Source organism: Lepidochelys kempii, chromosome 4 (genome assembly GCF_965140265.1).
Source record: "Lepidochelys kempii isolate rLepKem1 chromosome 4, rLepKem1.hap2, whole genome shotgun sequence".
Lineage (NCBI taxonomy): Eukaryota > Metazoa > Chordata > Testudines > Cheloniidae > Lepidochelys > Lepidochelys kempii.
Window position 1 is genome coordinate 116,949,855 of NC_133259.1, and position 18,395 is coordinate 116,968,249.

The 18,395-nt window shown below is 43.8% G+C and overlaps 1 protein-coding gene across 9 annotated transcripts in view; it reads left to right on the plus strand.

Annotated features, from left to right (window-relative positions):
* KIAA0232 (KIAA0232 ortholog) overlaps positions 1-18,395 on the plus strand; it is a 103,180-nt gene that overhangs the window by 27,734 nt on the left and 57,051 nt on the right. For 4 of the 9 annotated variants that reach the window (XM_073342576.1, XM_073342577.1, XM_073342578.1 and 1 more), the window contains one exon: positions 4,430-4,471. In XM_073342576.1, coding sequence (XP_073198677.1) covers positions 4,430-4,471 — 42 coding nt within the window. Of the gene's footprint in view, positions 1-4,429; positions 4,934-18,395 lie in introns of those variants that run through there. The other 5 variants (XM_073342571.1, XM_073342572.1, XM_073342574.1 and 2 more) reach the window with 2 other exon arrangements.

Genomic DNA, 18,395 nt, shown 5'->3' on the forward strand with positions numbered 1-18,395 from the left:
TTGTCTGATTAAAAAAAAATATTCTGTCGGAAAATTTCTGAATGACAGTGTTGCTTTCCCCTTTTTAGGCTTGCTTAGCCTGATCCCTGTAGGCAAGGATTCTCAGGAACCAAAGAGTACTTGAAGTGTGCTCTCTCCTCCATCCCACTGCAGACCTTGTAAGAGGAGAAAGAGGGGAACAGGAATCCACAGAATTGGAATGGGCTTTTTTATTTTGTGTTGAGTCTGCTTTTTATTTTATAATTCAGCTTCTTTCTGCTTGATCCTGCTTTGCAGAAGTAATCCATGTACTTTTCAGGCTACTGCTATAGAAGTTACAGTGCTGAATTTTTACGTGTCCTAGGAATAGTTAATATGAAGACCATATTTTTTGCTCCAAAGAACTTTAGAATCTGAAAAGACGCTTACAGGTAATGATGAGGGAAGGGATGCTTCAAAAAAGCAAAGTGAGAGAACTGATAGTGTGGTGAAGTTTGGCATATTTCTTGTTTTCACAATTTCTGTAACTTGTTATTTATAGAGTCTGCCAGTTTTGCTGGCTACTTTGAGGGAAGACTGGAGCTTTGTTAGAAAGCTCTGTTAGAAAGAAGAGAGCTTTTGAGGGGATTTGGAGGAGTGGGTTGAGGTAGCACATACTGAGTCAGGAGAGGGGATTTTATCACATGCTGTAGCATGCAGATAATGAGAGAGAGAGACTTGAAGGAAAAGTTAATTGTGCAGCAGTTGACATTGCTGTCGGGCTAAATAGGAGGATGTGGTTTAAGAGAGAGGTTACTTTTTTATCCAACAATTCACATTGATTTCAGTGGGATTTGTTGGTTCCCAGCATTTCTGGACCTCCATCTACTGTTTAGATGCCTAAATATGGTTTTAGGTACCTAACTTTAAGCTTCAAATTTTGAAAAATTTGGCCTCCCTATAAACATAATTTTTGAAAGCTTTGATGAACTTAAATGGGCAATACTTTTTACTTTTAAACAAAATGCTTGGTGAAACAATATTTTTCTTTCAATCCTTCATGGCATTTTTCCTGTCAATTGGGCTAACTCATAAGAATCTGGCAGATGTAACTCTGATACTGAACAATTCCTGTTGAATATTTTAAGAATAAAAGTTACTATTTTTATTTATTCATTCTCTCTCAAAATTAGGCTTATCTATTCCAACGGACAAGGTGGCAGGGGCTAATACTGGCAACTTTAATTGAAAAGTTGTCTTTGTATTAGGTGCCTGGCTACTAATGCCTGTAGTGTTAGGGTTAAAATGGGTGTCCTGCTTGTGGTGATGTCTATATTGAACCAGTGAACATATTGATATATCCTCCAGGTACTGGAAGCTATAATTGCACAAGGGGCTGTGGAATAAAGAAAGTCATCATGTGTTAAGACTTCAGTTATTTTGTTGGCTAAACAGTGTAAGCGTGTACTGAGAGGCCACCCATTGGAGCATGAATGACAGGGATTGAATTTGTGGGAGCAGTGGCAGTTTGCAGTACTCTCCCAAGCACTGCCCACAAAATAAATGATGTCCACATGAGATGTCACACGCAGATTGTGCAGATCTGCACAATGATCATGCCTGTCCTGCGAGCCCCTTGGGATCAATTATCTATAGTGGTGTCCAACTATACCCATAGGCTCTGCTGGGCTTCCCCTCAGTGAGACCATATTCCTGGCTAGTCGCCTTAAGCTTGACTCTCCCATAGTTGGGGGTTGAGGGAAGGAGTAGGGCTCAGATGCTTTGCTGGGCTTCTTGGGTTTGGCTCTTACTTGTAGATAGTTGATAAGAAAAGTTACAGAAATCTGGTAAAAATCGATGGCTGGCAGGGCTAAGGAGAACAAGAAACTTTGTAAGTATATCAGGAACAAAGGAAATCCTAACAATAGTCTAGGTCCATTAGTAGATGGAGACAGTAAAATTGTCAATGATGCAGAAAGGCAGAAGCATTGAAATATTAAAGGATTAGAAAGCATGCCTTATAGCTGTGGTTTATAAACTTTCCAGACTACTGTACCCTTTTCAGGAGTCTGAAGCATAAGACCTATCCCCATTTCCCAGGTCTGAAGCTTGTAACATAAGGTATATCTACACTGGCACTTCGTCAGCAAAACTTTTGTCAGCACCCCCCCAAAACCCTCCCCCCCAAAAAAACAAGTTTTACCAACAAAAAGCGCCAGTGTGAACAGCGCTTTGTCATCAGGAAAGTGCTCTTGCCGACAAAGCCTCTGTCACTCGGGGGTGTGTGTGTGTGAGAGAGTGAGTGAGGTTTTTTTTTTCTCTTGTTGGCAGGAGAGTTCTCTCCTGCTGACAAACAGCAGCTGCACTGTGCAGCTTTTAGCAGCATGGCTGTAGCAGCACAGCCGTGTTGCTAAAAGCTGTGTAGTATAGCCAGAGCCTCAGTTTCAAGGGGGCCCCCTATGACGTGCAGCCCAGGCAGTTGCCCTTCTTGCCACCCTTTAATGTCGGCCCTGCACTTGTGACCCCCACCTCCCCAAACTAGTCCTGCAACCTCCAGGTTGAAAAACACTGATCTAGATGAGTTGACATACCCCCAGCAATACATGTACGCCTGGTTGAGAACCATTGCCTTTTCGTGATTGACTCTTTGAGTCAATCTATTTAGTTTAACAAAGAGGAGATAAGGGGTGACTTGATTAGTCTGCAAGAACCTACATGGGGAAAAGATATTCCAGCAACTGGTTTTACACCTTTCTTTGCTAGACTGAAAGTTTAAGCCTTATTTCCAGTCTGAATTTGTCTAGCTTCAAAATAATGAGGGTAATTAACCATTGGAACAATTTACCAAGGGTCATGGTGGATTCTCCATCACTGACCATTTTTAAATCCAGATTGGGTGTCTTTGTAAAAGATACATGCTCTAGGAAGTATTTTTGGGAAGTTCTATGTCCTGTGCTATATAGTAGGTAAGATGAGATGATCAATGGTCCCTTTTGGCCTTAGAATTTGAGATACTATGCAAATGTTTGGAAATCCTAAGTGCAATTTGTTCTTAGTCTTAAAAAGACGAGAAAACATACCATATAGTGAGACACTCAATCTATTTAGCTTAACAAAGACAAGCTTAATGGATGACTTGATCAGTCTGTAAATACCTACATGTGGAACAGAAATTTGGTGATAGAGGGCTCTTAAACAAAGATATAACAAGATCCAATGGTTGGAAGTGGAAACTAGACAAATTCAGACTAAAAATAAGGTACAATTAAAAAAGGGGAGGGGGGTCCCTCATATACTTTGGAACAAGCTACCCAGGCTTGTGATGGGTTCAGTGGATTCTTCATCCCTGGAAATCTTTAAACCAAGATTGCCCATTTTTACAATGGGCAACTCTACACTACAAGATTAAGTAAACTTAAGTTATATTGACGTACAGCCACTGCAGTAATTAAATCCATTTTTCATGTCCACGCTAGGTTCATTCTCTTGGTGGTGTGTCGCCTCACCAGAAGCATTTCCACCAATTTTAACTGACAGGCTGGAGCCCTACCGCCCAGGGCTGGCACTGCGTTGACCTAAATACACCGACCTAAGTGCTATGCCTCTTGCGGAGGTGGAGTTAAATCTGAGTAGTTGGTGACTTACATTGGTGGGAGCAACATTGTAGTGTAGATGCGTATAGAGTTACGTTGACGTAAGCTGCCTGACATCAGCCTAACTTACTTTTAGCCTGGTGTATGCTACAGAAATGCTTGCTAGTTCAACCACAGCTATTGGACTTAAAGCAGGAATTAATTAATGAAAGATTTGTGGCCTGTGTCATGTTGGAGGTCTGTCTAAATGATTTCTGTGGTCCTTATTTCTTCAAAATCTATGAATAGATCAGAAAAGCAACTTTGGTATGTTAGTGGGAGTTATCTTTTTGAGGAGATGTGACTATGATTGTTAGACCGTGTGGCCATATAACTCAACAGGGATGAAGTCTGTTTACAGAATGGTAATGCTTTCTTTTTCGTTTATAAAATAAATGAAAGAACCCTGAATTTCAACTGCTCAGCAGTCTTCTGTCAGTTGACTAATAAAACTGTTGCTTCCCAAAAACCAAAACTGAGGTGCTGTTGCTCTAAGTGCCATTTCTAAAGCGATGATAACAATGGTAATAAAATTGAAGCTTTCAAACAAAGCCAGGTCAAGCAAATAAATTTCAAACTATGAATTGGTTGTTAGTTGCTTGGTAAAGTGCTTATTATCCCCCCTCTCCTGGTGTGTTGGTGTTTAAATAATGTTGCTTGAAAAGTTTCCTGGAAACTTGGAATTACTCCATAATTTTCATAAGAATAGTATACCTACTGTGTGTCATTTGGAAGTAAGCAACATGTAAATGGCTGCATTCTTGAGTGTTCGCTCTTTGTTCATGTTTGTTTTATGGATACACATCACAACTTTTTTTTTTTCCTTTTTCTTTCTATAGGTCCTGCTGGGGACTTGCATCTGGCCTCAATGTGAAATTAAGGTAGAAAAACACATCTTCATATGTGTTTGCTAGTAGGATTTAGTTTATTCACTGGTCATGCCTGAAGAGTGATGTTCGTCTCTAGATGGCTAACTGCCAGGAAATATAAATGATTGTCCTAGAAGTCAAGCCTCTCTCCTGTTTACCGGAGTGAAAATCACCTCCAGATATCGACGGAATATCAACTACAGAAAATGCTTCACGTTATAAGGATGCCAACCACCTAGATTCATGCGCCCTATCTGTACAATTGTTGTGGATGGTTTGCCATCTGAAAGCTCCTCAAGCTCTTATCCAGGCCCTGTATCTGTTTCTGAAATGTCTCTGCTTCATGCTTTGGGCCCAGTGCAGACCTGGCTGGGACAAGAGCTAGAGAAGTGTGGCATTGATGCCATGATATATACTCGGTATGTCCTCAGTCTTCTGCTGCATGATAGCTATGACTACGACCTGCAGGAACAGGTATTTACATATTTTAGATGTTGTCCAGTGAAAATGGATGCTTGTATCTCTTATGTATTGTGTATTATACATTGGATACAGTTCAGATGTTTTAAATGTCTCATCATTGAAAAACCATGACAGGATCCGATTTGATTAGATGAAAAATCAGGTTTGATGTAGCTAGCTTACTCTAACAGCAGATTTTATCACTTTCTGACTTCTATTACATTATGAAATAGACCTTTGTAATCAACACTGGTATTTCATGAAGTATAAAAATAGAGCTTTGACATACATCCATAGGATGCACTAATTTGGTGTAGAGATTTCTATAAATTGAGAGAGCTGTGCCAACACAGATCAAATTGGGCTGGATCATAGTAATTTGTAACACCTTTTCCTGATGGATGTAGTCTTGTATTCAAGAATGTATGCTGGGACCAGGGATAACTAGGGTCTAGCTTTTTGTGTTTATAGATCTGCAGTTAACTTGAAACAAAAAGCTGAGGTATGAACTGCATTTATTTTAATGGGATGTCGGCTGTGTAGCCTAATAAAGAATATACAAAAAACTTGCTGTGAAACAGTTGCTACATTTATGATTCAAATCCAAAAAAGCAAGGAAATGAAAAGTTAAGCTGCCTAACACTATGTATAACTTCTGTTCCTCGACCCACAGGCGCAAAACTTATTATCAGCTGTGGAACATCAGACCATGCACTGCAACCTTAATTTTGCCCTCAACCTTTCCTTTCCCACCCCCCATCATCCAACTACTCCTTCCTAACAATACTAGGTGTAATAATGTGTTTTGGGGGAGGGAGAAGAGAGGTGGCTTGGTAAAGGGAGTGATAGAAGGCTGGCATCCACAAGGCAGGGATAAGGTTGTGGTGCGTGGTTCATGCTATAAGGTAGTTGTGGTGATGGTAAGGATGTGCTTCTGGGTGGAAAAGTATGAAGTATTATCAGATGGCTTAACTTGTCATATCCATGGGGATGGTTTTGAATTTAGTAGATACAGAGTGTGTGGTAGAAAGTCTAACAATCACAATGAAAGATTTTTGTGTATTTCCCACTGGTGGGGTTTTTTGTTTGTATTTTCTAAGCTTAAGCAGGTGCAGGGATTTAGACTTGTGGAGGTGGTCTAAAGACAGCCCATGCCAAAGATTTTATGCACAAGGAGCTGCTGCTTCTGCTCATAAGGTCTTGTGTCTTTACATTAAAACCTCTTCTGTTATGCACAGTAAACTTGCATATCTGTTGGTGCATAAACTCTTGCTTTATGAATGATAGCAGCCAAAAATGACCTGAAATTCAGTTAATACTCTTCCCCGCAAAAACCCTGTGTATTGAACCAGTTCTGCTCAAGATACATTGTCTGAATATCAAGGAAATATCTCAGCCAGAATCCAATTTCTAACAAACAAAAGCTGCACAGAAAATTCAAAGGGCCTAAAATTTAACACTCTAAAATCTCACAGGAGACAGCCACCTACTGTTAGAGGAAAATACAGATTTATGCTGTATTTTAAGCCCACTTTGAAACACAAGCCTAACTCTAGAGTTGCTACCAGGAGCCTACATAATGATGATTAGGTGTCAAAATTATTCATTATTTATCAGAGCTTGCAAAAAGCAGGATAATCATAATCTGAAGATCTGTACAACTTACTGTGAATGACCTTTCATTTTGGTGCCTCAACTAAGTACAGCTTGGGTTGTGAGCAGAGCTTGGAAGAATGCTGCACTTTTTAAATCTTCCACCTCTGCCACCCAATCTAACACCTAGAATCTAGTGAACCACAGGGGAGGAGTAGAGCACAGGAGCCATCTGAATGCTCTCACGTTATCTGGAGTGTCTCACAAATGGATGCCAACGTCAGGGCCAACTGTTACAAATCAGGGCACAAACACAAACTGGTTATGTGCTATACTTGGATTTCACCAATCAAGTATCAAGTCTGAACTCCTTTATTACTATAACAGCCTTAACAAGGAGTTGCAGACAGTCCCCTTGGGAACTCTGATCTATCTTGCCACCGAGGTAAGCCTGCCTTTGTGATAGATGGTTCCTTACACCAAAAATTACAATATTCAGGTTACTCTGAGCCTCAAAGGACGAGTCACTTACACCAGGTGAATTGTACCTTGTTTTTGGTGAGAGAGCTAATGCTTGTAACCAATTGTCATGGGGTCCACTCACTGGTAGTGGCACCTCCTCCTGACCATTCTGGGGATTAGCTTTGCCAGGTGCTGTGCCCCCCTCTGGTGGTGCCTTTTCTGTCGTCCTCTCACCTTGCAGACCCCTCTGACTCAAGGAACTGCAGTCTCCCCTTCGTGAATTGGTCCTCCAGCCAGGTCACTATCTGTGTTTCCCCCTTTCAGCTATCAAAGCCCTGCTTGTCAAATGGACTCAGGCAGCATTCCTGCTCACTGGCTCCACAGTGCCACTTTGTCAGAAGCTGGTAGGGGAACCAGAGCCCACCCTCTACTCCAGATCCTGACTCGGGCCCTCTCATGAGCAGGCAAGGTTTGACTTTCCCCTTAACCTTTTCCTACCTTCCTGGCTCTCCCTCTTCTCTGGGTTTCCTAGCCCAAACTCCCCCTCCCAGGTTATTTGCCTCTAGCCCCAAACACATCTCCCTTCTCCCACAAAGTGAGACTTCTGCTCTCAGCTCCTGGGCTTTATACAGGCCCCACTGTTCCTGCCCAGCTGAGCCTGCTTCCGTCAATCCCTGCTCCCTGGCTTCTGCCACAGGTGCAGCCTGGCAGTTAATTGGGCCTAATTTACCCTCTCAGGGTCAGTGTGAGGAGTACAATCCATCACCCTAATCCTATATTAACCTAACTAAAGATTTATTAACTAGAAAAAAAATGAGTTATTTATGAGGTAAACATACATACACAAATGAGTTAGTCTTCAGTTTCAAAAAGTTAATAGAAGCTGCTGTAATGCGCAAGCTCTATATGTCTTTAGGTGTAATCCAAGATAAGCGCATGGGGATCTCTTGCTTACGCTTAGAAATAGTGCTTACTCCAAATTCCAAGCAGTGTAGTGATCCAGTTCTTTCTGGTTAAGGATTTTATTCACTTCCCCCAGAGTTCAAAGTGTGATTGTGCAAGTCCCAGTCAACAAAGTCTTTGTCCACTGATTTTTCCACAACAGTTTGTCTGGTGCATACAGGCCTTTTATTGGGCAGGAGATGGCACCTTTTGTGGTAAACTAGTATTTCACACTTGGTAATGCTTCTCTCTTGAGTGTATGGGGGTTACCAATTTCATAGCAAACACTTTTATACAGTTACACAGCAAACACTTTAATATTACCTTATAACATGGGCTACAGATATTGTACGTGAGATTAATGCAGGCAGCATCCTACAAACATTTTGTTCTTATAAACTTAACATCTATTTTAACCATGCTAACACACAGGTGAGCCAGCTAGTTTTCAGCTATGCATTTGTCAGTGTTCAGGGAGGCCTAGGGCATTGTCATGAGCTGGCATCTGGTCTGCCAGTATCACAAACCCCACCGAAGACAGGGTAGCCAAAATCCACCTTGCCCAGCACACCTACTATTTAACATCTGTATAATCTACTTTTGGGTGTGTTTCAAATGGACAGAGCTTGAAAGAGTACAACTCCCCCTTCCAGTTTGATTCCCAACTTGTAAGGAACCTTTGTGTTGCTTCTGCCCTCTATCGCACACAGCCTTTTCTTAAATTGGATAAGCTTCTGTTTTCCTTCAGTGATTGTGCACATATACATTCCACTGCAGGTTGTGTGTGCCTGTTACTCCTGGGGGAATTGTGCCAAAAAATTAAAAATATTGTGTGCACAAATTTAAAATTCTGCGTATTTTATTTGTCCTAATAGCACAATATAATCAGACAAGTTTCAATTATTTTTGGTCATTTATTTCAAAATACTGGTCAGCAAGTATGTCTGTAACAGTACAGACAACACAAAAGATTCAGGAAATGTTTTTTGACATATGAATCTATTTGAATTATGCATATTAATGAATTACTAGGTGGGGAGGGATTGTTAAGGAGCTTTCCCCGTGCAGACCCTGGCTGACCCATAGCCTCTCCCATTCAGTCAGGCACATTTGCCCCATCCCCATGTGTTCATGCACCCCCATGGGTCCTTGCACCCCCTGTCCATGTGTCCCTTCACCCCCACTCACACTCCCTTCCCCCTATGTAGCTCTGCACCCTTCCTCCATCACCATGTGGTCCTGCACCTCCATCCCCACTGTGGCCCTGTGCCTCCATTGCCATTCAGTGCCTGCCCCAGTCTTGTCTTCTCCCACTAGCTCTTATGAGCTACTGTCTGACCTCCCCAGCACCCCACGCTGTCTGTCTCCACATAGCCCCTGTCTCCTGACCTGGCCTGCTGTGAAGAAGGCAGACTCTGTCTCTTCCCTTGCGGGCAGGGAGCTGCTGCTTTGCTCTATCACCACAGTACCTGCTGGTGGGCAGAAGGTGGATCTGCAGCAACATTTCAGCAGAAGTTTTTTTTTATGCAAAAAATTAAAAATATGCAAGGCTCATTAATTATGCACACACGCAGTAACATAGAATTCAACCAGGAGTACGTTTGAGTTGACTTTTGTAAGCAATTCCAGTAGGCTGCTCATGCATCCTTGCTCTTCTTATTCTTGGAGGAATTTTGTGCCAAAAAAAAAGTTCTGTGCACAAATTAAAATTCTGAAAAATGTTGCATATTTTATTTGTCAAAAACACAATATAATCACACCAATTTCAATTATTTTGTTAATTTATTTCGAAATACGTGTCTGCAAGTATGTCTGTGACAATACAGAGGACTTTATACAATACACAGGACATATTTTTTGACAAATAGATTCGTTATTTGGCATATTAATACAGAACTTTGAATAATTTATTTAAAGTACATTACAGAAACACATTTCCCGCACCCCTCAGAAGCAGTGCAAAGGCTTGGGGGAGTCAGAGGCAATGAAGGAACTGAGGAAGAGGGAAGTAATTGCTGGGAAGGAGCCTAGGAATGAACTTGGAGGGCAGTTTGTTGTGGGTGGAAGAAGTAAGAAACAGTTTTGATTTTTGGGAGGGCAGGGGGGTAAGAATTGTTAGGGAATGGGGTGCCTCCTCCATGCAGACCCTGACTGACCCCTCTCCCATTCAGTCAGGCACCTCTGCTCCTGTCCCCATGTGTCCCTGCACCCCCACTCTCCATTCAGTCCCTGGTTCAGTGTCACCCCACTAGCTCTTGTACCCCAGCCCCAATCTGTCCTCCTAACTAGCCTGAGCTGCAACAGCCCTGTGTGCCTCACTCTGTCCGTCTCTACATATTCCATGCTGCCTCCACCTGGCCCCTTAGGCAGAGTGCTGTGATGAAGGCAGCTTCTGCCTTTTCCCTCTCTGCGGCTGGCTGCTCTGGCCTGTGAACCAGCTGCCCTCTTTTCTGGCACCACATCAGCCCCTGGTGGGTGAAAAGTGTAATTGTAGCATGACCCCTCTCACGGCTTCCCAGAATAATCTGTTATTCTGGGGTGGGGGAAATCTGTGGGGGACATTAATTGTGCGCTTGCACAGTGGTACAGAATTCCCCCAGGAGCATCTCTTCATGCTCTCAGGAGAAGGCATAAAAGGGGCATGGTCACCACCTCCCTTTAAGGCTTTGTCTACACTAGTGCTTTTGTTGGCAAAACTTTTGATGGTGAGGGGTGTGAAAAAAAACCACACCCCGACATAAGTTTCACCAATAAAAGCACCGGTATGGACAGTGCTATGTCAGCTGGAGTGTGTCTCTGACTGACATAGCTACTGCCAACCATTAGGGGTGGTTTAATTATGCTGGCAAGAGAGCTCTCTCCCACCAGCATAGAGTGGCTATGCAGGAGACCTTAAGGTCTGAAGTGTAGACGTAGCCTAAGTTCCTTCTCGCCCACCGAGATACAGGTTGCATTTGCTTCGATTAGCAGTTTTCAGAACTTTAATGAACATAATTATTGTTTTAGTTTTAGTAGTTACTTGGAGGATTTATTATGAAGAAATCCCTGGGAATTAAGCAGTGTGCCATGTGCAGTGCTGTTTTCCCCATCACAGATAGATACAACAGATGCATGATTTGTCCGGGTGAGGGCCATGTGAAGGACAAAGCTCCTTCCCCACCAGGACTTAAAAAGAGGGACTTTCGTCTTGAACTTCACCTCGTGAAAGAGATGATTCATCTGAATCAAGCCCCTACCATGATGAGTCAGGATCAACCAGGAGTCCCCCAACAACTACTCCTGATTTGAAGCATAACCCTGGTGACAAATGTCACACTTTCTCTTCACTGTCAGGCTCACTGAATCACTTTGTGCATTCTGATGATGACAAAAGCAAGAAGTCTTGGACTTTACCCAGAAAATCTGGTAAGTCCTCCAGTACCAATTTAAGGCTTCACAAGTTCAAAGACTTGTCAGCGCTGTCAATTCCAGCTCTTCATGCAGGCCGGCCCCTCTTTCGGCTCCACCGGTACTGTTGGTACACTTACCTGAAGTGCTTTCCACTCAGTGAGCCTCCTTGTTCTCAAGGGATCTCTTTTGCTTTTCCCTACTGGACTCTCCTTTTATACAACCAATGACAGAGTCCTCAGCTCTATTGATACAGACACCCCAGTCCATTTCAACTTCGTTAGACTTTGCTAGCTTTCTGTCACCCTAACTCTCACTTTCTTTGAAGCTTACTGTGTTTCCCATAGCCAGGCCACCTAGAACCCCAATTGGAACTGTTGCTCCCTATTCTAAGGAGGCTTATATTCTTCTGACTCTGAAAGCGAGGAACTTGTCTTGCCGTTATGATTGCTTATGATTGTTTGTCATCTTACAGGTGACATCTTACAGGTCTTTGAACACCGAGACCTAAAGGTCAGGACTGATTATCTTATAGGGAAGCCCTGGCATGGGGTGTCCTGTCATTCAACCTATGCAGTAGCCTCTGTGCCTTGTTGGTATTGGGCTGCTCCAAGAGAATGTAGACCTCCATCATGGTCATTCTCTAGGAGGAAGTCTCCTACTCCCCTGCTACTGGAAACCTCTATTCAGCATCCTGTTACCATCCCTCAACCCTCTGAGCTGGACCCCATGGAGGAGGGAGAATTAATGAAGGAACCCTTATATCTTTCTCACCATATTTCTTCATCTTCACCATGTGTAGCTGTAACTCCAGAATCCTTGTCTCCCCACGCTTCTCTCCCCAGAGGACTTCATAATTTTTCAGAATCTCATGAGGAGTGTGGCCACTTCTCTAGAGGTGCAGGTGGAACTTGTGCACGAGAATCTGCACATTCTCATAGATCTTTTCCATACGTGCACCACACTCAGGAAGGTGAACTCTCGTGAAGAAAGAAAGCTGGGTGATGTGCGTTCAGTTCTATCAAGGATGTTCTCCAAGGAAAAATCAACAAGGCAACACATGCCAACCTCTTCAACTCAATAGTACTGCCAGCAGTGTGGTACGGCAGCAGAAATGGGCGCTGATGAAGATAGTTGTCACAGAGAGGGCAATGGAAAGAAGAATTCTGGGATTTTCAGTCTGCAACAGAGTCCCCAATGAAGTGATGAGACAGCAGAGTGGAAATCAATGCACTGCAGCTGTTACTGAGTGGTACCCATCAGAACTGAAACAATCACTCGGCCAACCCCCAAAGAGATGGGAAGTTTTTATTGTGAAAAGGCATGGTCGCACATGGAGAAGGAAGGCCAGGGTAAGAGAAGAATGGAAGACATGTTATGATCAGTGCAATCTATATGAGGGCTGAAAGACCAATTGATCAAGCTCCTGCCTCAGGAAGGGTTCCGCTTCCCATCAATGAAGACTTAGTGGAGCCTCTGAAAACTCTCTTGCAGATGCTAACCTCTGTACCTCCTACAGCCAAGCAAGTGGGCTGTTCCTTTACCCATCCAGTTCCTGCTTCTTTGGTGGTCACAGCTTCTAATGAGTAGTCCCATCAATTCCACCATAAGGCCACTCTTATGGATAAGGAATTTAAAAGGCTGGATTTCTACAGCTGAAAGGTTTATTCCACTGCTAATTTTCAGATGATGAGCTAATTATTAGACTTTTGTCATAATATAGTTTTATTTAATTTCTCTGTGGTTTTTAAATTTGCTGACAAGTTGCCAGAGGCATATAAGGAACAGTTTTTAGCTTTGGTTTCTGAGGGATATTTTACAGCCCATACATCCCTTCAGGTAGCAACAGACACCCCTGGTGTACAGCCTTGTGTTTCATAGCCACTGCAATCTTCATGCAGAACACAATAGAAAACGTAAATTTTGTGGGTTCTAAACTATATTCTGCTAAAACAGATACACTTTGATTCTCCTGCAATACTTCATTTGTTAGGGGTTTATGCTCCAGTTACAAAGAGGAAACTGTTTAGCCACAAACTTACTCCAGATCTCCTTTCTGATAAAGGTCAGTGATCGCCTCTGAGGCAGAGGTGGGCAAACTGCAGCCCGCGGGCCACATCCAGCCCGTAGGACCATCGTGCCTGGCCCTTGAGCTCCCGGCCAGGGAGGCTAGCCCCTGCCCCCTCCCCCACTGTTCCCCCTCCCCCGAAGCCTCAGCTTGCCGTGCTGTGAGAGCTGCCAGGTGTAGTGTATTATGGAGCACCAGGACTGGCCGCCATAAGTAGTGCATCGTAAGTAGGACATTCCTGTGGGGAGCAGTTTAATATACTACACCCAGGTTGGGAAGGCTGTGCCTCCCTAAACAGCCTGGTCCTCGTCCCCTATCCATCCCTTCCCACTTTCCACCTCCCCTACCGCCCCCGCTCCTTGTCCCCTGACCGCCCCTTCCTAGGACTCCCGGGACTCCACCCCATATCCACCCCACCCCCCCCGCTCCCTGTCACTTGACTGCCCCGACCCCATCCACACCCCTGCCCCCTGACAGGTCGCCCAGGATTCCAACGCCTATCCAACCGCCCCCTGCTTCCTGTCCCCTGACTGCCCCCCGGAACCTCCTGCCCCTTATCCAACCCCCTGCTCTCTGCCCCCTTACCATGCTGCTCAGAGCACCAGGACTGGCAGCCGTAAGTAGTACACCGTAAATAGCACATTCCTACAGAGGGCAATTTAAAACACTACACATCCCTCCATACACTTTCGGAACCCCGATGTGGCCCGCAGGCCAAAAAGTTTGCCCACCGCTACTCTAAGGTCTTGTCTTCAGTACCAGGATAAATCGACCTAAGTTATGCTACTCCAGCTACGTGAATAATATAGCTGGAGTTGATGCAGCTTAGGTCGACTTACCCTGCTGTCTTCACTGCGCTGCATCTACGGGAGACCCTCTCCGGTCGACTTACCTTACTCTTCTCTGGGAGCTGGAGTACTGGAGTTGATTAGAGAGCACTCCGCTGTTAATTTAGCGAGTCTTCACTAGACCTGCTAAATCAACACCCCCTCATCGATTGCAGTGCCGATCTCCCCGGTAGTGAAGACAAGCCCTTAGAGAAGGTCTTCTCTTCCTATTCCCAATCCACCTTCTTCCTGTATTTTCAGGGACCTTTCTCACGAGATTGTATTTCTTCAGGAAGTTCAGTCTCTTCTAGAATTGAGAGCAATAGAAGTTCCTCACCAAAACAGGAAAAGGCTTCTATTCCTGGTACTTTCTGGTCCTAAAGAAATCTTGTGGTGACTGGCCCATTCTAGATCCATGAAAGCTGAACTGTTTCATGAAGAAAATCAAGTTCAGGATGATCACCCTCACTTCTGTTATCCCTTCCCTGGAGATTGGTATGCTGCCCTTGCCTTACAGAACTGATTCATACTTCCATGTGGTGATACCGCCTTGCCACAGGAAGCATGAGCAGGCAACAACCATTACCAGTACACAGTGCTCCCCTGCAGTCTGTCACCAGCCCCAAGAGTCTTCACCAAGTGAATGGCAGGGGTAGCAGCCCATCTCTGCCAATTGGGACTTTCGAATATTGGGTAGTTCTTGGAGCAACCAGGTCCAAAAACAGCTTCTGTGTCACTAGACAGCTGTTCTGAGCCTGAAACTGGGCTCTCTGGGCCTGAAACCAAATTTGGACAAATCATAATTAAACCAATGCAGTGTATAACTTTCATAGGAGCAGACCTTGACACTGGGATTGCCTTGGCTTACCTTTCAAAGGAAGGAGTATGAATCTATAGCCTTCCTTTTCCAAAAGCCTAGTGTCCAGCCCAACGGCAACAGTGCGATGCCTGCATTCAGCTCCTGGGGTGCATGGCCTCATGTGCTTATGTAACTCTGCATGCCAGACTTCACCTTTGTGGTCTGCAAGCCTGGCTCTATTCAGTGTATTACCCTTCCAGGCACCCTCTGGACATGCAGATATGTGAACCTGCATGGCTTGTCAGTCAGTACACGAGGCATCTACTTCTGGGAGATACGTACATAGTGGCTAGCATCAGAGAGACTCTGCCTTGAAACTTGGCACCTGCCTCAGTGTTCTTGGGCATGGTCACTTGGGCATATCATTTGTTTTTGTCACCTCCTTGACGCCAGTCTCAGTGTATACTTTGGTTCCCATGTCAGAATACTGATTGTGTCTTGGCTCTTGATACTTGCCTTCTTACATTGGCATTGTGTGGGCGTTGGCATCAAATTTGGTTGACATATTGCCATCTTTTGCTCATGCTCCAAATCTGCAAAGTTGCTTTTGGAATGATGTACTGTATCGCCTCTTTTGGAGGAAAATGATGGTCTTTATGAAGTAGATACAGGTCTTACACATCTGTGAGTTGGGAAGTGGGCAATCCTAAATATACTGAGGACCTTAGAAGTCTTGGCACTGTAAATGGTGATCTAGATGCACACAGGCCGCGGGGTCAACTGCTCTAAAAAAACTGAGCACAATCACAGACAACTTGCTGTAGACACTTGTGAAGGATCTGAGGATTGGAATCTGAGGATTGTTTCTTTGTCTGGTAAGTGAATTCAAAAATTGATCTCATTATATACCTGAATGAGCAGCTGCCAACTTTTTTCTCAGGAGACATGGAGGAACACATTTAGTAGGACACTCAGCAACTGTAGGGAATCTCTCTCTGATATGTATTTCCACTCCTGGTAGCAAAGATTCTTGCAAAATTGGAGATGAAAGGGCCACACATTTTGATACATCATTATTGTTGTCATGTATGGTTCTCCCTCTCAGAGAGAGCCTATGATATTTTTCTCCACCAGGCTGTGAATCTGGTCTTGGATGATCACTTATCAGTGAAGTACCTTGATCTGTCTCATCCAAATGAACACTCCACTGTTTAATGTGACTTCTGACAACGTAGAGTTTCACAGGCATAGCTTTTCTGCAAGTGTTCTTGCCGCCTTGTTTGCTCATCCTTTTCCAGTGTGTCCTAAAGGGTAGATAGAAGGTGTCTGTACAATTAGGCCTGTGTATGTATTTGAATTGTCTGAAATGCATTACCTGGTTGCCTTCCTCTTAGGCTGAGAGCTCTTATTAAAGACTACCCAAAGGTAGGACAGTGTCTCTAAAGACCTGAATTGCAGTATTTTGTATTCTAATGGGTGTGAAGCCCATAATATGATGGGATCGCCATGGGATCTGAATAAACCTATAAAAGCTCTTTGGGTGTGTTTTGGGGTGGGAGCCCATTTTGGTGCTGTGGCATTATTGACATGAACTGTGACCATATAGATCATTGTTGCAAATAAGGTCCTGTAACTGGCACCAAATCTTTTATAAAGGCGGTCAAATACGGTGTCTAAGGTTATGGTTTGCTGATTATGATTATTCTATATGTATGCATGTATCATTTTTCTATTTAAAGTTATAAGTATACTGTCTGTATTTCAAACTTACGCTATTCTTCTGGGTGACACCCCAAACAATTTGGTGTCAGCAATGCGTAGCCTACTTGATTTAAGGAGATTTAGCTATACAGTTGACCCATTGAGAGAAGGCAGATACACCTTGTGACTCAGCAAGGCATGCAGGGACATGTCTATGGACAGAACTCTGAGGCTTTTTCATGCCATGTGCTGGATAGCTTGTCTTTGGAACAAAGAAAGAAAGGCCACATGGCAAGAGACTATAAAAGGCTGCTGCAGCTGCTCCATGTGGTCTTCAGTCCTCCTTCTGACCTCTGGAGGGACTTTGCTACAAGCTGAAGCTCTGAACGAGAAACTGAATGACCTATCCCAGCTGTGGATAGCATTCACTATCTGTGACCATCCTTTGATAGTTCAATGTGTATGTACAGTGAGATAACTAATTAGTACCATCTTTATCTGTACTTGTATGCAGAGGGGTGAGTTATGGTTTCCATGGGATCCGTTGCTTCTGAATTTCCTTTTTACATATTTATTTATTTTAGTAATTTAAATTCTCAACCATAGCACTACATTGATGTAGTTTCTCCATTACATTAATATGTTTACCAAGCTGTTAAGTACGGTTCTGTCCTTTTTCGTCCTGCTATGGAGGCAGAATCCAACCTGTTTGCTATACCTGAGTAAATGGCTATTCACGCAACAGGTTTGTAAAATTTCTGCCTTCATTTAGCAGGAGAGTTGATTTACTCTCTCAATATTAGTTTTCTTAACACTTGGTTAGTTTTACTAGTTGTATAACTTCATACTGGAAAGATCAAGACAAGCAGAATTTGTTTTGTTTCATTGAATATACAGGATAAATAGTGTGAATTATGGATTTATAATACCTTGCAGGAGTTCTGCTGCAAGTTAGTGAGAACAGAGTCATTGTGGCTTGTGCAACTTCCAGATGATACTTGAGATGTAACTATAATCTACATAATTCAAAATTCAGAGGGGTAGCCGTATTAGTCTGGATCTTTAAAAGTGGCAGACAGTCCTGTGGTACCTTATAGACTAACAGACGTATTGGAGCATGAGCTTTCGTGGGTGAATACCCACTTTGTTGGGTGCATGGAGACATGTATCCGACGAAGTGGGTATTCACCCATGAAAGCTCATGCTCCAATACGTCTGTTAGTCTATAAGGTGCCACAGGACTCTTTGCCGATAATTCAGAATGTTTGTTTGAACCATATAGACCAGGGATCTGCAACCTTTGGCCTGCAGCCCGCTGGAGTAAGCACCTGGTGGGCCGGGCTGGTTTGTTTATTTGCCGCATCCACAGGTTCGGCTGATTGCGGCTTCCACTGGCCATGGTTCACTGTCCCAGGCCAATGGGGGCTGCGGGAAGCGGCAGCCAGCACATCCCTCAGCCTGTGCCGCTTCCTGTAGCCCACATTGGCCTGGGACAGTGAACCACGGCCAGTGGAAGCCCCGATTGGCTGAACCTGTGGACGCGGCAAATAAACCGGCCCACCCCACCAGGGGGCTTACCCTGGCGGGCTGCGTATCAAAAATTGCCAATCTCTGCTATAGACAAAGAACCTTAAAACAAATATAAACTCATTCCTTTACATAGGCCCAACACAAGGTGCCACTTTCTGTTCTGTT